The 26,710-nt window shown below is 39.4% G+C and overlaps 2 protein-coding genes across 4 annotated transcripts in view; one reads left to right on the top strand and one right to left on the bottom strand.

Moving 5' to 3' along the window:
• Positions 1-70: 70 nt before the first annotated feature.
• On the bottom strand, positions 71-23,064 carry LOC131927894 (5'-nucleotidase domain-containing protein 1). Of its 3 annotated transcripts, none has more exons than XM_059283764.1 (12): positions 22,797-23,064; positions 22,433-22,524; positions 21,425-21,496; positions 20,753-20,868; positions 20,272-20,357; positions 19,511-19,601; positions 15,706-15,880; positions 14,210-14,298; positions 13,892-14,010; positions 10,135-10,296; positions 6,207-6,387; positions 71-1,738 (listed from the first exon to the last, which is right to left on the bottom strand). In XM_059283764.1, exons 1-12 carry the CDS (start codon positions 22,905-22,907, stop codon positions 1,638-1,640), a joined length of 1,395 nt encoding a protein of 464 aa, XP_059139747.1. In that variant the 5' UTR covers positions 22,908-23,064; the 3' UTR covers positions 71-1,637. The 3 variants fall into 3 exon arrangements, with proteins under 3 accessions (XP_059139747.1, XP_059139748.1, XP_059139749.1); XM_059283765.1 differs by lacking the exon at positions 71-1,738 and adding an exon at positions 5,888-5,945 and having other exon boundaries at positions 6,166-6,387; XM_059283766.1 differs by lacking the exon at positions 71-1,738 and having other exon boundaries at positions 6,232-6,382.
• Positions 23,065-24,614: 1,550 nt separating this feature from the next.
• The window catches only part of LOC131927892 (uncharacterized), a 16,919-nt gene continuing 14,823 nt past the window's right edge, over positions 24,615-26,710 (top strand). Inside the window, exon 1 of the mRNA XM_059283762.1 lies at positions 24,615-24,772. The gene's annotated coding sequence lies outside the window, so the exon portion shown is untranslated. The remainder of the gene's footprint in view (positions 24,773-26,710) is intronic.

Below are 26,710 nucleotides of genomic sequence, written 5' to 3'. Positions count from 1 at the left end.
GGTGTCTCAACTATGTATTTCACACAACTTTAGACAGCAATCACATCATCCAAATAAAAAACAAGAAAAGCACATATTGTTAATTTATTTACATTTTATCCATCAAATTCATGCATGTTAAACCTGATATTTTCTCCTCACTCTTTCTTACAATCCGCATCAACAATCAGCTCAAATGAAATATCACCAGTTTGGTACATCCAAAGTATACTTCCCTTGGCCTCAAAAGATGAGGGGTGGTGTCAGTACTATGCAACTTTCCCTGAGTCAGGTACCCATCAGGGCTAGGTGGAATCACACACCCTACAGTCAACAGTCCAGGTAACAATGAGAAAATATAGGGGCCCACTAGCTTATGGTTGCACACATATAGGGTCCCACAAGCATTACTTATACTTGTGGGTCCCTGTATCATTACAAACTTATAAGGGGCCCACAGACATGGTTGTAACAAAATAGGGACCCACTAAGTTAAAGTTGCAATAATATAGGGACCCACTAAGTTAAGGTTTTAACAAAATAGGGACCCACAAAATAGGGACCCACAAACATCTTTGTAACAATATAGGCACCCACTAAGTTAAGGTTGTAACAATATAGGAGCCTTCTATTACTAAACATCCTCCAAAATGTCCAGAATTTTAAACATTAAAAAGACATACAGTAAAATTTGGCCACAAAAATTGAACACATTATTTGATTACAATAAATTATAAATGCCCACAATAATTGATAGTAAACCAAATGCCCACAATATTTGTTTGTAAACCAAATGGCCATAATATCTGGTTGCAAGAATTTTCAAGAAATGACAAAATTATTCAGCTACTCAAAAATATTTTAAATGCCCACACAATATCTCCCATTATGCTTGAACTACATTTCCAGCCCTAGAATTTGGACGTGTTCAAGCCAGAAATGTTTTATGGTTAGCTGAGCCACTAGCTTTAAGTTTATCAATGTATTTATTTTATCTATTTACAGAATCACCTTGTTGTTCATCACAGTTTACCATAACATTACTGTTGGTGGATAGTGGTGTTGGTGGATAGTGGTGTTGGTGGATGGGTTTGTTGGTGGATGGGTGTGTTGGTGAATAGTGGTGTTGGTGGATAGTGGTATTGGTGGATAGTGGTGTTGGTGGATGGGTTTGTTGGTGAATAGTGGTGTTGGTGGATAGTGGTATTGGTGGATAGTTGTGTTGGTGGATAGTGGTGTTGGTGGATAGTGGTGTTGGTGTATGGGTGTGTTGGTGGATAGTGGTGTTGGTGTATTGGTGTGTTGGTGAATAGTGGTGTTGGTGGATAGTGGTATTGGTGGATAGTGGTGTTGGTGGATGGGTTTGTTGGTGAATAGTGGTATTGGTGGATGGGTTTGTTGGTGGATGGGTGTGTTGGTGAATAGTGGTGTTGGTGGATAGTTGTGTTGGTGGATAGTGGTATTGGTGGATGGGTTTGTTGGTGGATGGGTGTGTTGGTGAATAGTGGTGTTGGTGGATAGTTGTGTTGGTGGATAGTGGTGTTGGTGGATAGTGGTGTTGGTGTATGGGTGTGTTGGTGGATAGTGGTGTTGGTGTATTGGTGTGTTGGTGGATAGTGGTGTTGGTGTATTGGTGTGTTGGTGGATGGTATATTTAACTAAGAGACGACTGCCAAGGACTGTGGACATCCAGGGTGAAAACCTTGACAATTTCCTGGCTCTCTCTCAAAGATGCTGAAGGCGTGATCAATAGGTACACCTAGCAAATGTTTAATGAAGGTGTGATCAATAGGTACACCTAGCAAATGTTTAATGAAGGCAATAGGTACACCTAGCAAATGTTTAATGAAGGCAATAGGTACACCTAGCAAATGTTTAATTAAGGCAATAGGTACACCTAGCAAATGTTTAATGAAGGCAATAGGTACACCTAGCAAATGTTTAATGAAGGCAATAGGTACACCTAGCAAATGTTTAATGAAGGCAATAGGTACACCTAGCAAATGTTTAATGAAGGCAATAGGTACACCTAGCAAATGTTTAATGAAGGCAATAGGTACACCTAGCAAATGTTTAATGAAGGCAATAGGTACACCTAGCAAATGTTTAATGAAGGTCTGATCAATAGGTACACCTAGCAAATGTTTAATGAAGGCAATAGGTACACCTAGCAAATGTTTAATGAAGGCAATAGGTACACCTAGCAAATGTTTAATGAAGGCAATAGGTACACCTAGCAAATGTTTAATGAAGGTGTGATCAATAGGTACACCTAGCAAATGTTTAATGAAGGTGTGTTCAATAGGTACACCTAGCAAATGTTTAATGAAGGCAATAGGTACACCTAGCAAATGTTTAATGAAGGCAATAGGTACACCTAGCAAATGTTTAATGAAGGCAATAGGTACACCTAGCAAATGTTTAATGAAGGCAATAGGTACACCTAGCAAATGTTTAATGAAGGCAATAGGTACACCTAGCAAATGTTTAATGAAGGCAATAGGTACACCTAGCAAATGTTTAATGAAGGCAATAGGTACACCTAGCAAATGTTTAATGAAGGTCTGATCAATAGGTACACCTAGCAAATGTTTAAAGAAGACAATAGGTACACCTAGCAAATGTTTAATGAAGGCAATAGGTACACCTAGCAAATGTTTAATGAAGGTGTGATCAATAGGTACACCTAGCAAATGTTTAATGAAGGCAATAGGTACACCTAGCAAATGTTTAATGAAGGCAATAGGTACACCTAGCAAATGTTTAATGAAGGCAATAGGTACACCTAGCAAATGTTTAATGAAGGCAATAGGTACACCTAGCAAATGTTTAATGAAGGCAATAGGTACACCTAGCAAATGTTTAATGAAGGCAATAGGTACACCTAGCAAATGTTTAATGAAGGCAATAGGTACACCTAGCAAATGTTTAATGAAGGCAATAGGTACACCTAGCAAATGTTTAATGAAGGCAATAGGTACACCTAGCAAATGTTTAATGAAGGCAATAGGTGCACCTAGCAAATGTTTAATGAAGGCAATAGGTACACCTAGCAAATGTTTAATGAAGGCAATAGGTACACCTAGCAAATGTTTAATGAAGGCAATAGGTAAACCTAGCAAATGTTTAATGAAGGTCTGATCAATAGGTACACCTAGCAAATGTTTAATGAAGGCAATAGGTACACCTAGCAAATGTTTAATGAAGGCAATAGGTACACCTAGCAAATGTTTAATGAAGGCAATAGGTACACCTAGCAAATGTTTAATGAAGGTGTGATCAATAGGTACACCTAGCAAATGTTTAATGAAGGTGTGTTCAATAGGTACACCTAGCAAATGTTTAATGAAGGCAATAGGTACACCTAGCAAATGTTTAATGAAGGCAATAGGTACACCTAGCAAATGTTTAATGAAGGCAATAGGTACACCTAGCAAATGTTTAATGAAGGCAATAGGTACACCTAGCAAATGTTTAATGAAGGCAATAGGTACACCTAGCAAATGTTTAATGAAGGCAATAGGTACACCTAGCAAATGTTTAATGAAGGCAATAGGTACACCTAGCAAATGTTTAATGAAGGTCTGATCAATAGGTACACCTAGCAAATGTTTAAAGAAGACAATAGGTACACCTAGCAAATGTTTAATGAAGGCAATAGGTACACCTAGCAAATGTTTAATGAAGGTGTGATCAATAGGTACACCTAGCAAATGTTTAATGAAGGCAATAGGTACACCTAGCAAATGTTTAATGAAGGCAATAGGTACACCTAGCAAATGTTTAATGAAGGCAATAGGTACACCTAGCAAATGTTTAATGAAGGCAATAGGTACACCTAGCAAATGTTTAATGAAGGCAATAGGTACACCTAGCAAATGTTTAATGAAGGCAATAGGTACACCTAGCAAATGTTTAATGAAGGCAATAGGTACACCTAGCAAATGTTTAATGAAGGCAATAGGTACACCTAGCAAATGTTTAATGAAGGCAATAGGTACACCTAGCAAATGTTTAATGAAGGCAATAGGTACACCTAGCAAATGTTTAATGAAGGTCTGATCAATAGGTACACCTAGCAAATGTTTAAAGAAGACAATAGGTACACCTAGCAAATGTTTAATGAAGGCAATAGGTACACCTAGCAAATGTTTAATGAAGGCAATAGGTACACCTAGAAAATGTTTAATGAAGGCAATAGGTACACCTAGCAAATGTTTAATGAAGGTCTGATCAATAGGTACACCTAGCAAATGTTTAAAGAAGACAATAGGTACACCTAGCAAATGTTTAATGAAGGCAATAGGTACACCTAGCAAATGTTTAATGAAGGCAGTAGGTACACCTAGCAAATGTTTAATGAAGGCAATAGGTACACCTAGCAAATGTTTAATGAAGGCAATAGGTACACCTAGCAAATGTTTAATGAAGGCAATAGGTACACCTAGCAAATGTTTAATGAAGGCAATAGGTACACCTAGCAAATGTTTAATGAAGGCAATAGGTACACCTAGCAAATGTTTAATGAAGGCAATAGGTACACCTAGCAAATGTTTAATGAAGGTCTGATCAATAGGTACACCTAGCAAATGTTTAAAGAAGACAATAGGTACACCTAGCAAATGTTTAATGAAGGCAATAGGTACACCTAGCAAATGTTTAATGAAGGCAATAGGTACACCTAGCAAATGTTTAATGAAGGCAATAGGTACACCTAGCAAATGTTTAATGAAGGCAATAGGTACACCTAGCAAATGTTTAATGAAGGCAATAGGTACACCTAGCAAATGTTTAATGAAGGCAATAGGTACACCTAGCAAATGTTTAATGAAGGCAATAGGTACACCTAGCAAATGTTTAATGAAGGCAATAGGTACACCTAGCAAATGTTTAATGAAGGCAATAGGTACACCTAGCAAATGTTTAATGAAGGCAATAGGTACACCTAGCAAATGTTTAATGAAGGCAATAGGTACACCTAGCAAATGTTTAATGAAGGCAATAGGTACACCTAGCAAATGTTTAATGAAGGCAATAGGTACACCTAGCAAATGTTTAATGAAGGCAATAGGTACACCTAGCAAATGTTTAATGAAGGCAATAGGTACACCTAGCAAATGTTTAATGAAGGCAATAGGTACACCTAGCAAATGTTTAATGAAGGCAATAGGTACACCTAGCAAATGTTTAATGAAGGTCTGATCAATAGGTACACCTAGCAAATGTTTAAAGAAGACAATAGGTACACCTAGCAAATGTTTAATGAAGGCAATAGGTACACCTAGCAAATGTTTAATGAAGGCAATAGGTACACCTAGCAAATGTTTAATGAAGGCAATAGGTACACCTAGCAAATGTTTAATGAAGGCAATAGGTACACCTAGCAAATGTTTAATGAAGGCAATAGGTACACCTAGCAAATGTTTAATGAAGGCAATAGGTACACCTAGCAAATGTTTAATGAAGGCAATAGGTACACCTAGCAAATGTTTAATGAAGGCAATAGGTACACCTAGAAAATGTTTAATGAAGGCAATAGGTACACCTAGCAAATGTTTAATGAAGGCAATAGGTACACCTAGCAAATGTTTAATGAAGGCAATAGGTACACCTAGCAAATGTTTAATGAAGGCAATAGGTACACCTAGCAAATGTTTAATGAAGGCAATAGGTACACCTAGCAAATGTTTAATGAAGGCAATAGGTACACCTAGCAAATGTTTAATGAAGGCAATAGGTACACCTAGCAAATGTTCCCTAGAACCTGCCAAGTACTCAATAAATCTACAGATGTTCCCTAGCACCTAACCTGCCAAGTACTCAATAAATCTACAGATGTTCCCTAGAACCTAACCTGCCAAGTACTCAATAAATCTACAGATGTTCCCTAGAACCTACCAAGTACTCAATCTACAGATGTTCCCTAGAACCTACCAAGCACTCAATCTACAGATGTTCCCTAGAACCTAACCTGCCAAGTACTCAATAAGTCTACAGATGTTCCCTAGAACCTAACCTGCCAAGTACTCAATAAATCTACAGATGTTCCCTAGAACCTAACCTGCCAAGTACTCAATAAATCTACAGATGTTCCCTAGAAACTGCCAAGTACTCAATAAATCTACAGATGTTCCCTAGAACCTAACCTGCCAAGTACTCAATAAATCTACAGATGTTCCCTAGAACCTGCCAAGCACTCAATCTACAGACATTCACTAGAGGCTCACCTGCCAAGTACTCAATGCTGGGCACACAAACATCAGCGTATGTGGAGATCAGGCTACCAAAGGCTGTGTTCATCTGTTTCTCCTCCAAGACCTGGTTGTCCTTCAGGTTGTCAATAAAAACAGAGCCCCAGAAATCACTGACCATCAGTTGGATTTCTTGAGCGGTCACTAGCGAGCTGTGCTGCCATGAAAAGTTTACTGTTAGCAGCTAGTACAATGCTCATTTAACAAGATAGTCTTTACAGTCTGATCACAAGTCATCCTGGATTGAGTACATTTATCACATGTAGTAGCAGAACTCTTGCTGCCAACAAGTGGGAAATGTTTTATTTACATTTATTTCATGTTTTACTGTGTTGTGGAAAAAGAAAGTAGTTCTGAAGACTACATTGAATTTTTTTCTATAAATTTACATTTTTAAAAATTGAATTAATAGTAAAAGATGTGGTTTGTTTTTATATTTCCTGTGATAAAAATTATTACTTATTTGTGAATTATTAAGCTATTAAACCACTGGCCAATAGTAACCTTAAACCCATTTGTTAAAACTCACCTTAAACCCATAGGTCAACACTCACCTTAAACCCACAGGTCAACACTCACCTTAAACCCACAGCTCAACACTCACCTTAAACCCACAGGTCAACACTCACCTTAAACCCACAGGTCAACACTCACCTTAAACCCACAGCTCAACACTCACCTTAAACACTCACCTTAAACCCACAGGTCAACACTCACCTTAAACCCACAGGTCAACACTCACCTTAAACCCACAGGTCAACACTCACCTTAAACCCACAGGTCAACATTCACCTTAAACCCACAGCTCAACACTCACCTTAAACCCACAGGTCAACACTCACCTTAAACCCACAGGTCAACACTCACCTTAAACCCACAGCTCAACACTCACCTTAAACACTCACCTTAAACCCACAGGTCAACACTCACCTTAAACCCACAGCTCAACACTCACCTTAAACCCACAGGTCGTGACTCACCTTAAACACTCACCTTAAACCCACAGGTCAACACTCACCTTAAACCCACAGGTCAACACTCACCTTAAACCCACAGGTCAACACTCACCTTAAACCCACAGGTCAACACTCACCTTAAACCCACAGCTCAACACTCACCTTAAACCCACAGGTCAACACTCACCTTAAACCCACAGCTCAACACTCACCTTAAACCCACAGGTCAACACTCACCTTAAACCCACAGGTCAACACTCACCTTAAACCTACAGGTCACCTTAAACCCACAGGTCAACACTCACCTTAAACCCACAGCTCAACACTCACCTTAAACCCACAGGTCAACACTCACCTTAAACCTACAGCTCAACACTCACCTTAAACCCACAGGTCAACACTCACCTTAAACCCACAGGTCAACACTCACCTTAAACCCACAGCTCAACACTCACCTTAAACCCACAGCTCAACACTCACCTTAAACCCACAGGTCAACACTCACCTTAAACCCACAGGTCAACACTCACCACCCACAGGTCAACACTCACCTTAAACCCACAGGTCAACACTCACCTTAAACCCACAGGTCAACACTCACCACCCACAGGTCAACACTCACCTTAAACCCACAGGTCAACACTCACCACCCACAGGTCAACACTCACCTTAAACCTACAGGTCACCTTAAACCCACAGGTCAACACTCACCTTAAACCTACAGGTCACCTTAAACCCACAGGTCAACACTCACCTTAAACCTACAGGTCACCTTAAACCCACAGGTCAACACTCACCACCCACAGGTCAACACTCACCTTAAACCTACAGGTCACCTTAAACCCACAGGTCAACACTCACCACCCACAGGTCAACACTCACCTTAAACCTACAGGTCACCTTAAACCCACAGGTCAACACTCACCTTAAACCTACAGGTCACCTTAAACCCACAGGTCAACACTCACCACCCACAGGTCAACACTCACCTTAAACCTACAGGTCACCTTAAACCCACAGGTCAACACTCACCACCCACAGGTCAACACTCACCTTAAACCCACAGGTCAACACTCACCTTAAACCCACAGGTCAACACTCACCACCCACAGGTCAACACTCACCTTAAACCCACAGGTCAACACTCACCTTAAACCCACAGGTCAACACTCACCTTAAACCCACAGGTCAACACTCACCTTAAACCCACAGGTCAACACTCACCTTAAACCCACAGGTCAACACTCACCTTAAACCCACAGGTCAACACTCACCTTAAACCCACAGCTCAACACTCACCTTAAACCTACAGGTCACCTTAAACCCACAGGTCAACACTCACCTTAAACCCACAGGTCAACACTCACCTTAAACCCACAGGTCAACACTCACCTTAAACCCACAGCTCAACACTCACCTTAAACCCACAGGTCAACACTCACCACCCACAGGTCAACACTCACCTTAAACCTACAGGTCACCTTAAACCCACAGGTCAACACTCACCTTAAACCCACAGGTCAACACTCACCTTAAACCCACAGGTCAACACTCACCTTAAACCCACAGCTCAACACTCACCTTAAACCTACAGGTCAACACTCACCTTAAACCTACAGGTCAACACTCACCTTAAACCCACAGCTCAACACTCACCTTAAACCCACAGGTCAACACTCACCTTAAACCCACAGCTCAACACTCACCTTAAACCTACAGGTCAACACTCACCTTAAACCCACAGGTCAACACTCACCACCCACAGGTCAACACTCACCTTAAACCCACAGGTCAACACTCACCTTAAACCCACAGGTCAACACTCACCTTAAACCCACAGGTCAACACTCACCTTAAACCCACAGGTCAACACTCACCTTAAACCCACAGGTCAACACTCACCTTAAACCCACAGGTCAACACTCACCTTAAACCCACAGGTCAACACTCACCTTAAACCCACAGGTCAACACTCACCTTAAACCCACAGGTCAACACTCACCTTAAACCCACAGGTCAACACTCACCTTAAACCCACAGGTCAACACTCACCTTAAACCCACAGGTCAACACTCACCTTAAACCCACAGGTCAACACTCACCTTAAACCCACAGGTCAACACTCACCTTAAACCCACAGGTCAACACTCACCTTAAACCTACAGGTCAACACTCACCTTAAACCTACAGGTCACCTTAAACCCACAGGTCAACACTCACCTTAAACCCACAGGTCAACACTCACCTTAAACCCACAGGTCAACACTCACCTTAAACCCACAGGTCAACACTCACCTTAAACCCACAGGTCAACACTCACCTTAAACCCACAGGTCAACACTCACCTTAAACCCACAGGTCAACACTCACCTTAAACCCCACAGGTCAACACTCACCTTAAACCCACAGGTCAACATTCACCTTAAACCTACAGGTCAACACTCACCACCCACAGGTCAACACTCACCTTAAACCCACAGGTCAACACTCACCTTAAACCCACAGGTCAACACTCACCTTAAACCCACAGGTCAACACTCACCACCCACAGGTCAACACTCACCTTAAACCTACAGGTCACCTTAAACCCACAGGTCAACACTCACCTTAAACCTACAGGTCAACACTCACCTTAAACCCACAGGTCAACACTCACCTTAAACCCACAGGTCAACACTCACCACCCACAGGTCAACACTCACCTTAACCCCACAGGTCAACACTCACCTTAAACCCACAGGTCAACATTCACCTTAAACCTACAGGTCAACACTCACCACCCACAGGTCAACACTCACCTTAAACCCACAGGTCAACACTCACCTTAAACCCACAGGTCAACACTCACCTTAAACCCACAGGTCAACACTCACCTTAAACCCACAGGTCAACATTCACCTTAAACCTACAGGTCAACACTCACCTTAAACCTACAGGTCAACACTCACCTTAAACCCTTTAGTAAATGCCCCCTCTTGCTCAGTGACTGTGCCATCAGATACAGCGTAACCCTCAGCATCCATTTCCTCCAGGACCAGCACTGTGTCCCACTGGCCGTAGGTCTTGGACGGCCAGGCGTCAGCCCAAAGGTTGTCACCAAAGTAGACAACCTAAGAGAGAGTAGACAACCTAAGAGAGTAGACAACCTAAGAGAGAGAGTAGACAACCTAAGAGAGAGAGAGTAGACAACCTAAGAGACAGAGTAGACAACCTGAGAGAGAGTAGACAACCTAAGAGAGAGAGTAGACAACCTAAGAGAGAGAGTAGACAACCTAAGAGAGAGTAGACAACTTAAGAGAGAGAGTAGACAACCTAAGAGAGAGAGTAGACAACCTAAGAGAGAGAGTAGACAACCTAAGAGAGAGTAGACAACCTAAGAGAGAGAGTAGACAACCTAAGAGAGAGTAGACAACCTAAGAGAGAGAGTAGACAACCTAAGAGAGAGAGTAGACAACCTAAGAGAGAGAGTAGACAACCTAAGAGAGAGTAGACAACCTAAGAGAGAGTAGACAACCTAAGCGAGAGTAGACAACCTAAGAGAGAGAGTAGACAACCTAAGAGAGAGTAGACAACCTAAGAGAGAGTAGACAACCTAAGAGAGAGAGTAGACAACCTAAGCGAGAGTAGACAACCTAAGAGAGAGAGTAGACAACCTAAGAGAGAGAGTAGACAACCTAAGAGAGAGAGTAGACAACCTAAGAGAGAGAGTAGACAACCTAAGAGAGAGTAGACAACCTAAGAGAGAGAGTAGACAACCTAAGAGAGAGTAGACAACCTAAGAGAGAGAGTAGACAACCTAAGAGAGAGAGTAGACAACCTAAGAGAGAGAGTAGACAACCTAAGAGAGAGAGTAGACAACCTAAGAGAGAGAGTAGACAACCTAAGAGAGTAGACAACCTAAGAGAGAGAGTAGACAACCTAAGAGAGAGTAGACAACGTAAGAGAGAGTAGACAACCTAAGAGAGAGTAGACAACCTAAGAGAGAGTAGACAACCTAAGAGAGAGTAGACAACCTTAGAGAGAGTAGACAACCTATGAGAGAGTAGACAACCTAAGAGAGAGAGTAGACAACCTAAGAGAGAGAGTAGACAACCTAAGAGAGAGTAGACAACCTAAGAGAGAGAGTAGACAACCTAAGAGAGAGAGTAGACAACCTAAGAGAGAGAGTAGACAACCTAAGAGAGTAGACAACCTAAGAGAGAGAGTAGACAACCTAAGAGAGAGTAGACAACGTAAGAGAGAGTAGACAACCTAAGAGAGAGTAGACAACCTAAGAGAGAGTAGACAACCTAAGAGAGAGTAGACAACCTTAGAGAGAGTAGACAACCTATGAGAGAGTAGACAACCTAAGAGAGAGAGTAGACAACCTAAGAGAGAGAGTAGACAACCTAAGAGAGAGTAGACAACCTAAGAGAGAGAGTAGACAACCTAAGAGAGAGTAGACAACCTAAGAGAGAGTAGACAATCTAAGAGAGAGAGTAGACAACCTAAGAGAGAGAGTAGACAACCTAAGAGAGAGTAGACAACCTAAGAGAGAGTAGACAACCTAAGAGAGAGAGTAGACAACCTAAGAGAGTAGACAACCTAAGAGAGAGTAGACAACCTAAGAGAGAGTAGACAACCTAAGAGAGAGAGTAGACAACCTAAGAGAGAGAGTAGACAACCTAAGAGAGAGTAGACAACCTAAGAGAGTAGACAACCTAAGAGAGAGTAGACAACCTAAGAGAGAGTAGACAACCTAAGAGAGAGAGTAGACAACCTAAGAGAGAGAGAGTAGACAACCTAAGAGAGAGTAGACAACCTAAGAGAGAGTAGACAACCCAAGAGAGAGTAGACAACCTAAGAGAGAGTAGACAACCTAAGAGAGAGTAGACAACCTAAGAGAGAGTAGACAACCTAAAAGAGAGTAGACAACCTAAGAGAGAGAGTAGACAACCTAAGAGAGAGTAGACAACCTAAGAGAGAGTAGACAACCTAAGAGAGAGAGTAGACAACCTAAGAGAGAGTAGACAACCTAAGAGAGAGTAGACAACCTAAGAGAGAGTAGACAACCTAAGAGAGAGTAGACAACCTAAGAGAGAGTAGACAACCTTAGAGAGAGTAGACAACCTAAGAGAGAGAGTAGACAACCTAAGAGAGAGTAGACAACCTAAGAGAGAGAGTAGACAACCTAAGAGAGAGTAGACAACCTAAGAGAGAGTAGACAACCTAAGAGAGAGTAGACAACCTAAAAGAGAGTAGACACATGAGCTGGACATGTTCTGATCATCATCCAGTGGATACATCAAGTGGATACATCAAGTGGATACATCAAGTGGATACATCAAGTGGATACATCCAGTGGATACATCCAGTGGATACATCCAGTGGATACATCCAGTGGATACATCCAGTGGATACATCCAGTAGATACATCAAGTGGATACATCCAGTGGATACATCCAGTGGATACATCCAGTGGATACATCCAGTGGATACATCCAGTAGATACATCAAGTGGATACATCCAGTGGATACATCCAGTAGATACATCAAGTGGATACATCAAGTGGATACATCCAGTAGATACATCAAGTGGATACATCCAGTGGATACATCCAGTGGATACATCCAGTGGATACATCCAGTGGATACATCCAGTGGATACATCAAGTGGATACATCCAGTGGATACATCCAGTGGATACATCCAGTGGATACATCCAGTGGATACATCCAGTGGATACATCCAGTAGATACATCCAGTGGATACATCAAGTGGATACATCCAGTGGATACATCCAGTGGATACATCAAGTGGATACATCAAGTGGATACATCCAGTAGATACATCCAGTGGATACATCAAGTGGATACATCAAGTGGATACATCCAGTGGATACATCCAGTGGATACATCAAGTGGATACATCCAGTGGATACATCCAGTGGATAAATCAAGTGGATACATCAAGTGGATACATCTAGTTGATATATTAAGTGGTTAGATCAAGTTAGTGATGGGTTATAAGGCGGGATAGCATATGATTGCCAACTACTAAAGTCCTGAGTTAGGATTTCTGGGCAAAGAGGATCCTTAGCTTGGGAAAGCAACCAAACTAGGAGTGAAACCAACTGCTGCCTTGTAGTTTGTTCTTGGTTGGTAAAAGGCTATGGTCCATAAAGAAAAGCAGGCTGAAATAGGAGTTAACGCCCCATATTTCATGTTAATATGCTGTCATGTTTTACAGTGAAGGAATAAAAATTATTTTACAATAAAGTTAGTCATGAGACTTTTAAAAACAAATTATTTTAAAATATCCACACAAGTTGAAAAAAAAAGCATTATACAGAAAAAGCGTAAAAGTTATATTGTGTATGAGGTTAAATAACTTAATATAAATAATTCACAAATAATAAATAAAGATGACAATCCTAGAAAATATAAACAAAGTGCTAAATCTAATATTATTTCAACAAAAAGTTATTCTGAGTGTTAAAAATTAACCTAAGTCACTGGAGCTACTTTCTTTTTCAATTTAAAAACGTTACCAGCTCTACTTTAGTTACGATGTGTAAATGAATATTGTATTCTACATAGTACGGGTGCAAACAGACACATCAGACTGTACCACTAATGAAATTAATCTGGACTGAAAAGGGTTACTTGTGTTTGATACATGATGTAAATTTACCTGAATGATTTCTCAAAAGAAATGCATGTCTACCTTAGGATAAGTTTTTCCAGTAATTTTCTTAAAAAATGTCATTAACTGCAGGTGGTTGCCATGGCAATACTCTCCGCCTTCCTGCAGATATTTTGTCTCTTGACCAATTTCCAAATTTTCTTGAACAAAAAAAAACAATTTTAAACACTTAATTGTGTTCAACAATAACATCTTTGGAAAGATTGTCAATTAAATAATGTACTAAGTACAATAAAAGCCTACCAAATGATGTACTGAGTGCAATGAATGCCTACCAAATGAGGTACTGAGTACAATGAATGCCTATCAAATGAGGTACTAAGTGCAATGAATGCCTACCAACTTCCATAAAAGGCTCCACCTCTGTAAAAAATCTGGGCTTTCTTCCACCAAAGACAACCAGGTCAAAGTAGGACCTCCAGTCAGGACTAAGGACAAAGTAGGACATAAGGTAGGACTAAGGACAAAGTAGGACATAAAGGCAGGGTAAGGACAAAAAGTGGACAACAGACAATGCTAGAGTGGACCACACAACACTAGAGTGGACCACACAACACTAGAGTGGACCACACAACACTAGAGTGGACCACACAACACTAGAGTGGACCACACAACACTAGAGTGGACCACACAACACTAGAGTGGACCACACAACACTAGAGTGGACCACACAACACTAGAGTGGACCACACAACACTAGAGTGGACCACACAACACTAGAGTGGACCACACAACACTAGAGTGGACCACACAACACGCAAGAGTGAACCACACAACAGACAACGCTAGAGTGGACCACACAACAGACAATGTTAGAGTGGACCACACAACACTAGAGTGGACCACACAACACTAGAGTGGACCACACAACACTAGAGTGGACCACACAACACGCAAGAGTGGACCACACAACAGACAATGTTAGAGTGGACCACACAACACTAGAGTGGACCACACAACAGACAATGTTAGAGTGGACCACACAACACACAACGCTAGAGTGGACCACACAACAGACAATGCTAGAGTGGACCACACATCACTAGAGTGGACCACACAACACTAGAGTGGACCACACAACAATGTTAGAGTGGACCACACAACACTAGAGTGGACCACACAACAGACAATGCTAGAGTGGACCACACAACACTAGAGTGGACCACACAACAATGTTAGAGTGGACCACACAACACTAGAGTGGACCACACAACAGACAATGCTAGAGTGGACCACACAACACTAGAGTGGACCACACAACACACAACGCTAAAGTGGACCACACAACACACAACAATGCTAGAGTGGACCACACAACACTAGAGTGGACCACACAACACTAGAGTGGACCACACAACACACAACACTAGAGTGGACCACACAACACGCAAGAGTGAACCACACAACAGACAACGCTAGAGTGGACCACACAACAGACAATGTTAGAGTGGACCACACAACACTAGAGTGGACCACACAACACTAGAGTGGACCACACAACACTAAAGTGGACCACACAACACACAACAATGCTAGAGTGGACCACACAACAATGCTAGAGTGGACCACACAACAATGTTAGAGTGGACCACACAACACTAGAGTGGACCACACAACAGACAATGCTAGAGTGGACCACACAACACTAGAGTGGACCACACAACACTAGAGTGGACCACACAACACACAACGCTAGAGTGGACCACACAACAGACAACGCTAGAGTGGACCACACAACAGACAATGTTAGAGTGGACCACACAACACACAACGCTAAAGTGGACCACACAACAACGCTAGAGTGGACCACACAACAGACAATGCTATCAGCCTACCCAAATGAATACTCCATGATGTGTGTAGCAAAGTCAGGAAAGGATGACGTCAACAAGAAAATCTTCCTGTTGTCCTGTCTGAGAGCTGTCAGCCACTGTTTGATAGCGGGGCTCACCAGGTCGATGTACGCCCCAACGTCCGCCTTCATGTTTGGGAAAAAGTTGCCTTGGTTTGCTGGGGTTGTCAAAAGGTCAACAAACAACTGAACATTTATTACAAGTAGTCAAAAGGTCAACAAACAACTGAACATTTATTACAAGTAGAGCTTATCAATTGCAGTGTGGACAAGTCTCCTACCTTTAACCCTTTGAACCAGCGCTACGGCTTGATCAGTCGGAGTCTTTAATCTCCACGCCCCGAGGTATCTATAAGGTAGGGGTGTCAAACTGATTTTTTTACAACGGTCCCAGAGCTTTTTTATAAGTTGCTAGGTCAAGATGGTGGGTAATAAATTTGTTCATACATCTCAAGCAGTAAAAATGTATGACATTTTAAAAAGTTGGTTTTTGACCCTAAAAGGTGCCATGTTTGAGAGGTCATATCTATAAAAGTATATGTCACAAACACAATCTTTTGAATTCAACACAAACACACATACATAGAGAACAGACCCAATATCAAAATGAAGGGGAACAATCGCTTTTTTGAATTTTAATAACATGTATGCTCATAACATGTACATTTGAAGCACATGTTTAATCAGAAGAGTGGAGGGGTTCACAATCTGTCAAAATTGCTGCTTTTAAAAAAAAAATTATGGTAGGGCTCCACCAAAATACACTTGTAAAATACACTGCCATTGGGCAGATGAAGCTTGTTAGCTGGGGACAGCCACTCTTCTAGGAGAGTCAACTCCAAAATTAAACAACTTCTGCCTTGTAGTTTGTTCTTGGTTGGACAAAGGCTATGGAAGCAAATTCAAAAAGGAAAGCAGGCTGAAATCGGAGTCAATGGCCTCAATGGCGCACAACCAGTTGACATGTATACTTAATTGTGTTGGAGGGGATCCCTTACACCAATAAAATTAAGAACAAAGAAGACACTTGCTTATAATTATAAAATACAACTATGTAGGCTAAATAGATAACCATGCTAATCTTGAATTTTCCCCCTTAGTATTTTAACAGTCGTTTTTCACAACTATAACCTATAAATATGTTATCAATAATAGGAATTATGAAGTGAAAGGCTACTATATTTGGGCAACGTGGGCAAAATCTGCGGTTTTTATGGCCATTTGACATAACTAGATAAAGTGGTATTAGACACTTTACCTCAGATCGGCAGTACGTAGATAAACTGTGATATTAAAAAAGTATGTAGCTAGTACCGTACGACCTGTAGATAAACTGTGATATTAAAAAAGTATGTAACTAGTACCGTACGACCTGTAGATAAACTGTGATAGTAAAAAAGTATGTAGCTAGTACCGTACGACCTGTAGATAAACTGTGATATTAAAAAAGTATGTAGCTAGTACCGTACGACCTGTAGATAAACTGTGATATTAAAAAAGTATGTAACTAGTACCGTACGACCTGTAGATAAACTGTGATATTAAAAAAGTATGTAACTAGTACCGTACGACCTGTAGATAAACTGTGATATTAAAAAAGTATGTAACTAGTACCGTACGACCTGTAGATAAACTGTGATATTAAAAAAGTATGTAACTAGTACCGTACGACCTGTAGATAAACTGTGATATTAAAAAAGTATGTAACTAGTACCGTACGACCTGTAGATAAACTGTGATATTAAAAAAGTATGTAACTAGTACCGTACGACCTGTAGATAAACTGTGATATTAAAAAAGTATGTAACTAGTACCGTACGACCTGTAGATAAACTGTGATATTAAAAAAGTATGTAACTAGTACCGTACGACCTGTAGATAAATTGTGATATTAAAAAAGTATGTAACTAGTACCGTACGACCTGTAGATAAACTGTGATATTAAAAAAGTATGTAACTAGTACCGTACGACCTGTAGATAAACTGTGATATTAAAAAAGTATGTAACTAGTACCGTACGACCTGTAGATAAACTGTGATATTAAAAAAGTATGTAACTAGTACCGTACGACCTGTAGATAAACTGTGATATTAAAAAAGTATGTAACTAGTACCGTACGACCTGTAGATAAACTGTGATATTAAAAAAGTATGTAACTAGTACCGTACGACCTGTAGATAAACTGTGATATTAAAAAAGTATGTAACTAGTACCGTACGACCTGTAGATAAACTGTGATATTAAAAAAGTATGTAACTAGTACCGTACGACCTGTAGATAAACTGTGATATTAAAAAAGTATGTAACTAGTACCGTACGACCTGTGGTAAGTTCCTGTCATGGCCAAAAAACTAAATTTTTTGTTCTGTTCATCATTTAAAATTTACAATGACAGATTTTTAAAATTCAGACAACAAACATTCCTTCTTTGTCTACATCTACCTTTGTCTACATCTACCTTTGTCTACATCTACCTTTGTCTACATCTACCTTTGTCTACATCTACCTTTGTCTACATCTACCTTTGTCTACATCTACCTTTGTCTACATCTACCTTTGTCTACATCTACCTTTGTCTACATCTACCTTTGTCTACATCTACCTTTGTCTACATCTACCTTTGTCTACATCTACCTTTGTCTACATCTACCTTTGTCTACATCTACCTTTGTCTACATCTACCTTTGTCTACATCTACCTTTGTCTACATCTACCTTTGTCTACATCTACCTTTGTCTACATCTACCTTTGTCTACATCTACCTTTGTCTACATCTACCTTTGTCTACATCTACCTTTGTCTACATCTACCTTTGTCTAAATCAAAGGTCTACTTACACGGACAACCGGATTACTAAGTTGAAATACTGGCAATAAGTCATGTACTAAAATTAATTAAAATAATAAAATATAACTTGTTATATTTGTAGTTTTTATTTTTTTTTATTGAGTCTGTTGTGTGTACATTTAACTCAGGAGCTCAGGGGCATGGAGATTCTAGGTTCAGGAGCTAAAGATTCAAAGGGCTAAACTGCTGTGGTGTGTACAAGTTTCCTACCTTTAAACTGTTGTGGTGTGTACAAGTTTCCTACCTTTAAACTGCTGTGGTGTGTACAAGTTTCCTACCTTTAAACTGTTGTGGTGTGTACAAGTTTCCTACCTTTAAACTGCTGTGGTGTGTACAAGTTTCCTACCTTTAAACTGCTGTGGTGTGTACAAGTTTCCTACCTTTAAACTGTTGTGGTGTGTACAAGTTTCCTACCTTTAAACTGCTGTGGTGTGTACAAGTTTCCTACCTTTAAACTGTTGTGGTGTGTACAAGTTTCCTACCTTTAAACTGCTGTGGTGTGTACAAGTTTCCTACCTTTAAACTGCTGTGGTGTGTACAAGTTTCCTAAACTGCTGTGGTGTGTACAAGTTTCCTACCTTTAAACTGCTGTGGTGTGTACAAGTTTCCTAAACTGCTGTGGTGTGTACAAGTTTCCTACCTTTAAACTGCTGTGGTGTGTACAAGTTTCCTACCTTTAAACTGCTGTGGTGTGTACAAGTTTCCTACCTTTAAACTGCTGTGGTGTGTACAAGTTTCCTACCTTTAAACTGTTGTGGTGTGTACAAGTTTCCTACCTTTAAACTGCTGTGGTGTGTACAAGTTTCCTACCTTTAAACTGCTGTGGTGTGTACAAGTTTCCTACCTTTAAACTGTTGTGGTGTGTACAAGTTTCCTACCTTTAAACTGCTGTGGTGTGTACAAGTTTCCTAAACTGCTGTGGTGTGTACAAGTTTCCTACCTTTAAACTGTTGTGGTGTGTACATATCTCCTAAAGCATCGTACACATCTGTCCATATATGTAAAAATGTTTTCTTGTCCTCAGTCACCACCTTGAACAATATTTAACAATAAATCAAAATCAGTGTGGCTATCATGTAAAGACAATATTAGATCTGTAGCAATGTGTATCTATCATGTAAAGACAATATTAGATCTGTAGCAATGTGTATCTATCATGTAAAGACAATATTAGATCTGTAGCAATGTGTATCTATCATGTAAAGACAATATTAGATCTGTAGCAATGTGTATCTATCATGTAAAGACAATATTAGATCTGTAGCAATGTGTATCTATCATGTAAAGACAATATTAGATCTGTAGCAATGTGTATCTATCATGTAAAGACAATATTAGATCTGTAGCAATGTGTATCTATCATGTAAAGACAATATTAGATCTGTAGCAATGTGTATCTATCATGTAAAGACAATATTAGATCTGTAGCAATCTGTATCTATCATGTAAAGACAATATTAGATCTGTAGCAATCTGTATCTATCATGTAAAGACAATATTAGATCTGTAGCAATGTGTATCTATCATGTAAAGACAATATTAGATCTGTAGCAATGTGTATCTATCATGTAAAGACAATATTAGATCTGTAGCAATGTGTATCTATCATGTAAAGACAATATTAGATCTGTAGCAATGTGTATCTATCCTGAGTGTGACAGTTAACCTGTGACAGTTGACTAATGACCACTAACAACTCACAGTTTTCTTGTCATTGATGCTGTCAATTATTCTAGCAAATGCCACCAGTGCTGGGATATCAAAATAATTCTCAAAAAATCTCCATCCTGTAAGCAAGGAAATCATTTCATTTGGTAAGCAGGTTAACATATTCTGTTAGCAGCTCTATGCTTACATTAAAGGTTACATTGTGTAATTAACTATTGTGTGACCATGACCTCTGACCTGTATTGTGTAATTAACTATTGTGTTACCATGACCTCTGACCTGTATTGTGTAATTAACTATTGTGTGACCATGACCTCTGACCTGTATTGTGTAATTAACCATTGTGTGACCATGACCTCTGACCTGTGTAATTAACCATTGTGTGACCATGACCTCTGACCTGTATTGTGTAATTAACCATTGTGTGACCATGACCTCTGACCTGTGTAATTAACCATTGTGTGACCATGACCTCTGACCTGCAACAAAGTCCCCTAACAAGACAAGCACCTACTTCCTGCTAGACACTTCATGCCCTGCATGAAAGTTTGGAAATGTGAAAACTTTTTCTCTCTACCATAGGCTTCTTCCAGCTGTGCTGTGGTCAGCTTCCTTGTTCCATGGGTGGCCCTGGTGGGGTGAAATCATGTACACCTAGCATGTACACCTGGCATATAATCCAGTCATGTACACCTAGCATGTACACCTGGCATATAATCCAGTCATGTACACCTAGCATGTACACCTGTCATATAATCCAGTCATGTACACCAGTCATGTACACCTGTCATATAATCCAGTCATGTACACCAAGCATGTACACCTGTCATATAATCCAGTCATGTACACCAAGCATGTACACCTGTCATATAATCCAGTCATGTACACCAAGCATGTACACCTGGCATATAATCCAGTCATGTACACCTAGCATGTACACCTGTCATATAATCCAGTCATGTTCTACATTCATGTACACACGTCACAAACACCACTCATGCACACCAGTCATGTACACCACCCATGTAAGCCTACACTAAACTTGTACACCAACCATGTAAGCCTAAACTAAACTTGTACACCACCCATGTAAGCCTACACTAAACTTGTACACCACCGATGTAAGGCCTGTACACCTGACCTGTACACCTAACCTATACACCAGTTAAGTTGAGAAAAAACTCACCTGAGTATGCTACCTTGTTTATCCAGCTTTAGAACATTTCCCTTTTCAAAGTCCACCAGCAGACCTTTGTAGCTGATCAGATAGGACAAAACCATTAAACTTTTAGTTTGGAACCCCAGTCAGAGCGCTCCTTTACATAGTAGCTGGCCAGTTTGACTACATTACATGCCTTACATGGTGTTTACACTTACGACATGTTTACTATACATTTCTAGAACACAAACCCCGCCAAAAGTTATTTTTATCCGGGAACATTTTCTTCACAGAATGTGTATACTTTAGCATCCACACTTGCTGAACATTTTTTTAAACGTGACCTTTGACTTGAACTAAAACAAAAAATTCTAGAACACAAAAAAATTTCATTAAAAAATGTTTTAATAACAAGCTTTTATGTAATAATGCACTAAAAAGTAGTAAATAAATTATAGACTACTATTTAAATAACTATAAAGAAAAGCGTGGGTTACTTTAGTATCTATTGGATACCTTTACTAATGTTTAGGAGAGACCCACGCTTTTCTTTAGTTATTTAAATAGTAGTGTATAATTTATTTCCTTCTTTTTAGTGCATTATTACATAAAAGCTTGTTATTAAAACATTTTTTATGAAATTGTTTTTAGTACTTTATACGTTTTATTTACACCAGAGTTACATGACTAAAAAACATTGCGCACCTATTGAACGTGATGAGCGTGATGACACATATATAATAGCGCGGAATAGTTTGATGAACAGCCTACTAATTAGGACAAAATTTTAATTTATTCATAAAAAATTAATCAGGAAGCGAGTTTAATAAAAGCTTGTAAAAAGGGGTGTGGTTTTGCGCCCAGTGATTCGGAAGATGTTCCATATATAGTATATATATATATATATATATATATATATACCCATAACATGTATAGTAAACATTTAAGTAGGTTAAGTCTAGTAAAGATGTCTTAAGTGTAAATGCATTGTTAGTTTTTGCATTCATAAAATTTTTGTCTTTTCAACTGACTTACATTAAATCTTTATCCTGATCCAGCTCATGAAAAATTGATGGCTCGTAATTTCTTTCTTCAACTAAATATTTACAAACACCTCTGTATACCATCTGTAAAGAATATGGGGAATTAGTAAAAATTAATTCATACAAGATCTAGCTGCATGCCTGTGCTCTACCATGGTGAATCTTTTTTAAATGTACCATACCAACTTGATAAATTCTAAATAAATCCACTAAGTGAAGTGACTAATCTAATAGATCTAGATCTAAATTTATCTAGAATCTAGATCTATAATCTAGACTAGATCTAGAGAGATCTAGCTAGACCTCGAGTCTGGACCTCTATTATTTACTAGATCTAGATCTATTTATTTATTTACTTTGTAAAATGGTACGAGTTTGTATCGGGCGAGTGTGAAGTCCATATCAAAACCAAGGACATCATAGTCTGTAAAAGTTATGGATTTAGATTTTTTTTCTAAATCAGACATCCCAGTTTAAATGTAAGTGTAAGGCAACAATTTTTTTAAATATTTTGACAATTATTTCTACAAAAATTTTGAATCTAAAAGAAACTAGATCTCGAAATATATTTATATTTTATTCTGTAAGATCAGACGACATTCTACGAATCCACACTAAAGTTTCTACTGCCTGTTTTTAACAAATCAGACACATAATTTCGTAAGTTTTTAAAAAACTGTCTCTTCATACTAGCCTAGGCCTAATACAAAATTTCACAAAAAAAAAAAATAGATTCTAGATCTAAATAAAAAAAACAAAAAAACAACCGTTTTTATAACAAGCTTTTATGTAAAAATGCACTAAAAAGTAGAAAATAAACGTTTTTCTTAAAATATATAATAATACACAACTATTTGAATAACTATAAAGAAAATTTATTGGAAACCTTTGCTAATAGATCTAGTAATATTTAAGGAAGAAAACCACGCTTTTCCTAGTTATTTCTTGAATCGTAGTGCTTAATTATATATTTAAAGAAAGTCGATCTCATTGTTTTTCTACTTTTTAGTGCATTTTTACATAAAAGATTGCTTTTTAAACGTTTTTCATGAATACTTTTTTCAGTGCTTTAATTTTTCCTTTTTCGCAGTGGCGTAGCGAGGTCGGGTGTCACCCGGTACCGCACTTAATGGTGTCACCCCCCAGAGGCGTAGCGACCCTTCCCGGGGACAAACTTTCAAGTTTTCGATTTGCACCCCCCCCCCCCTCAAACTTTTGATTTGCACACCCCCCTCCCTCAAACTTTCGATTTGCACCCCCCCCCCCTCAAGTTTTTCTCTATATATTTTGCTATTTTTTGCCTCGGTGTCACCCCCCTAAATGGTGTCACCCGGTGCGGTCCGCACCCCCCGCCCCCCCCCCTCGCTACGCCCCTGCGCATGTGTATATGTATTCATATTTTTTTTCTGCTGGATGTATTTAATTTTTTTTACCCCCCCCCCCCCCATAAATGGATTAACATATAGCTTATTACGATTCTCAACCAAACCGTTTTTTTCAGGCATATAGATCTATATTGCAACGTTGAGTTGATGTAACTCTTCCCCCCCCCCCCCTTGTCACCCCCACTGTGATTGCTTTATACTGTGCTCAGATAACACTAACGATTTGTATCTATATTCGGGATTTGTCCACTTTGCTCTTAAAAGACTATTTTATTCACTCTAATTAATCACTAAATTAAGTATAATTATCTTTTTTCTGCATATATATTTTGCTATTTTTTTGCCTTGGTCTAAATCAGATACTGGACTTTGGTCTAAATCAGATACTGGACCTTGATCTAAATCTGATACTGGACCTTGGTCTAAATGTTTTCATCTGATATAATTTCAGTTGTATTTTTAAAATAATGTTTTCGCCGCAATCGGACAAGAACTACTTCTACTCGCGAAAATATTTTTGAGTGACGCTTGAATGAGGTCTAAAATAACACTCACCAATTCACTGCTGTGATAGTGACCAAAACAAACATCCTTTCTGGGAGAAATTTTGCGCGTCACTTAATGTGACTCTGTGACACTTACTGTGACTCTGTGTATCATGGATGATCGACCTGCTGATCGGGGGTGGGGGGGGGGTGGCATTAGTGATCTCACCTGCGTCAGTAAGCACGAGTGACGTCAATGGTGACTCTGACGGACTTTTAAAGCTTACGGTCGATGTTCCTCCGAGTCTACACAACTCACTTCGCTACCGGCTGGTCATTTAACATCTCTGGACTCACAAACCATCTGATACACCCCAGATACACATCAGATACACCCCAGATACACATCGGATACAACTTAGATACATCCCAGATATTCAACAAGCTTGTCTTCTTGTCTTGGTAAGTATCCAAAACTAATTAAATAAAGTCGTCATTAATTAATGATTAATTAAATAGGGTTTATATTTTCTGTTTCCGTGTTATAAAATGATTCCGTGTTATAAAATGTTTCCGTGTTATAAAATGTTTCCGTGTTATAAAATGTTTCCGTGTTATAAAATGTTTCCGTGTTATAAAATGTTTCCGTGTTATAAAATGTTTCCGTGTTATAAAATGTTTCCGTGTTATAAAATGTTTCCGTGTTATAATTCTGTCTTTAAAAGGAGCTTCCAGCACGCTTCAACTTGAAGCACATATAATACCGTAAGGTCCTGCTTCAACTTGAAGCAGATATAATACAGTAAGGTTCTGCTTCAACTTGAAACACATATAATACAGTAAGGTTCTGCTTCAACTTGAAACACATATAATACAGTAAGGTTCTGCTTCAACTTGAAACACATATAATACAGTAAGGTTCTGCTTCAACTTGAAGCAGATATAATACAGTAAGGTCCTGCTTCAACTTGAAGCAGATATAATACAGTAAGGTCCTGCTTCAACTTGAAGCAGATATAATACAGTAAGGTTCTGCTTCAACTTGAAGCAGATATAATACAGTAAGGTTCTGCTTCAACTTGAAACACATATAATACAGTAAGGTTCTGCTTCAACTTGAAACACATATAATACAGTAAGGTTCTGCTTCAACTTGAAACACATATAATACAGTAAGGTTCTGCTTCAACTTGAAGCAGATATAATACAGTAAGGTCCTGCTTCAACTTGAAGCAGATATAATACAGTAAGGTCCTGCTTCAACTTGAAACACATATAATACAGTAAGGTTCTGCTTCAACTTGAAACACCAACTTCCCATCACGTTATATAGTGGTGTCTGTCCACATTATATAGTGGTGTCTGTCCATCACGTTATATAGTGGTGTCTGTCCACATTATATAGTGGTGTCTGTCCATCACGTTATATAGTGGTGTCTGTCCATCACGTTATATAGTGGTGTCTGTCCATCACGTTATATAGTGGTGTCTGTCCATCACGTTATATAGTGGTGTCTGTCCATCACGTTATATAGTGGTGTCTGTCCACGTTATATAGTGGTGTCTGTCCACGTTATATAGTGGTGTCTGTCCATCACGTTATATAGTGGTGTCTGTCCATCACGTTATATAGTGGTGTCTGTCCACGTTATATAGTGGTGTCTGTCCATCACGTTATATAGTGGTGTCTGTCCATCACGTTATATAGTGGTGTCTGTCCACGTTATATAGTGGTGTCTGTCCACATTATATAGTGGTGTCTGTCCATCACGTTATATAGTGGTGTCTGTCCACGTTATATAGTGGTGTCTGTCCACATTATATAGTGGTGTCTGTCCATCACGTTATATAGTGGTGTCTGTCCACATTATATAGTGGTGTCTGTCCATCACGTTATATAGTGGTGTCTGTCCACATTATATAGTGGTGTCTGTCCATCACGTTATATAGTGGTGTCTGTCCACATTATATAGTGGTGTCTGTTCATCACGTTATATAGTGGTGTCTGTCCATCACGTTATATAGTGGTGTCTGTCCATCACGTTATATAGTGGTGTCTGTCCATCACGTTATATAGTGGTGTCTGTCCATCACGTTATATAGTGGTGTCTGTCCATCACGTTATATAGTGGTGTCTGTCCACGTTATATAGTGGTGTCTGTCCATCACGTTATATAGTGGTGTCTGTCCATCACGTTATATAGTGGTGTCTGTCCACGTTATATAGTGGTGTCTGTCCATCACGTTATATAGTGGTGTCTGTCCATCACGTTATATAGTGGTGTCTGTCCACGTTATATAGTGGTGTCTGTCCATCACGTTATATAGTGGTGTCTGTCCATCACGTTATATAGTGGTGTCTGTCCATCACGTTATATAGTGGTGTCTGTCCATCACGTT

The sequence above is a fragment of the Physella acuta genome, unplaced genomic scaffold (assembly GCF_028476545.2).
Source record: "Physella acuta isolate Inbredline_101_S28 unplaced genomic scaffold, ASM2847654v3 ptg001444l, whole genome shotgun sequence".
In the NCBI taxonomy this organism is placed as follows: Eukaryota; Metazoa; Mollusca; class Gastropoda; family Physidae; genus Physella; species Physella acuta.
The sequence above is the reverse complement of the archived record's forward strand: the minus strand, read 5'-3'. Positions and strand labels throughout refer to the sequence as shown.

Excerpts from the sequence above, each read along its gene's own strand:
- LOC131927894 (XM_059283764.1), bottom strand. The coding sequence starts at position 22,907 with ATGTCTGATTTAGAAAAAAAATCTAAATCCATAACTTTTACAGACTAT. Across the intron at positions 22,525-22,796 it reads AACTCGTACCATTTTACAAA|ATGGTATACAGAGGTGTTTG; the intron begins GTAAATAAATAA and ends TATTCTTTACAG. Across the intron at positions 15,881-19,510 it reads CACACCACAACAGTTTAAAG|CAAACCAAGGCAACTTTTTC; the intron begins GTAGGAAACTTG and ends TGACAACCCCAG.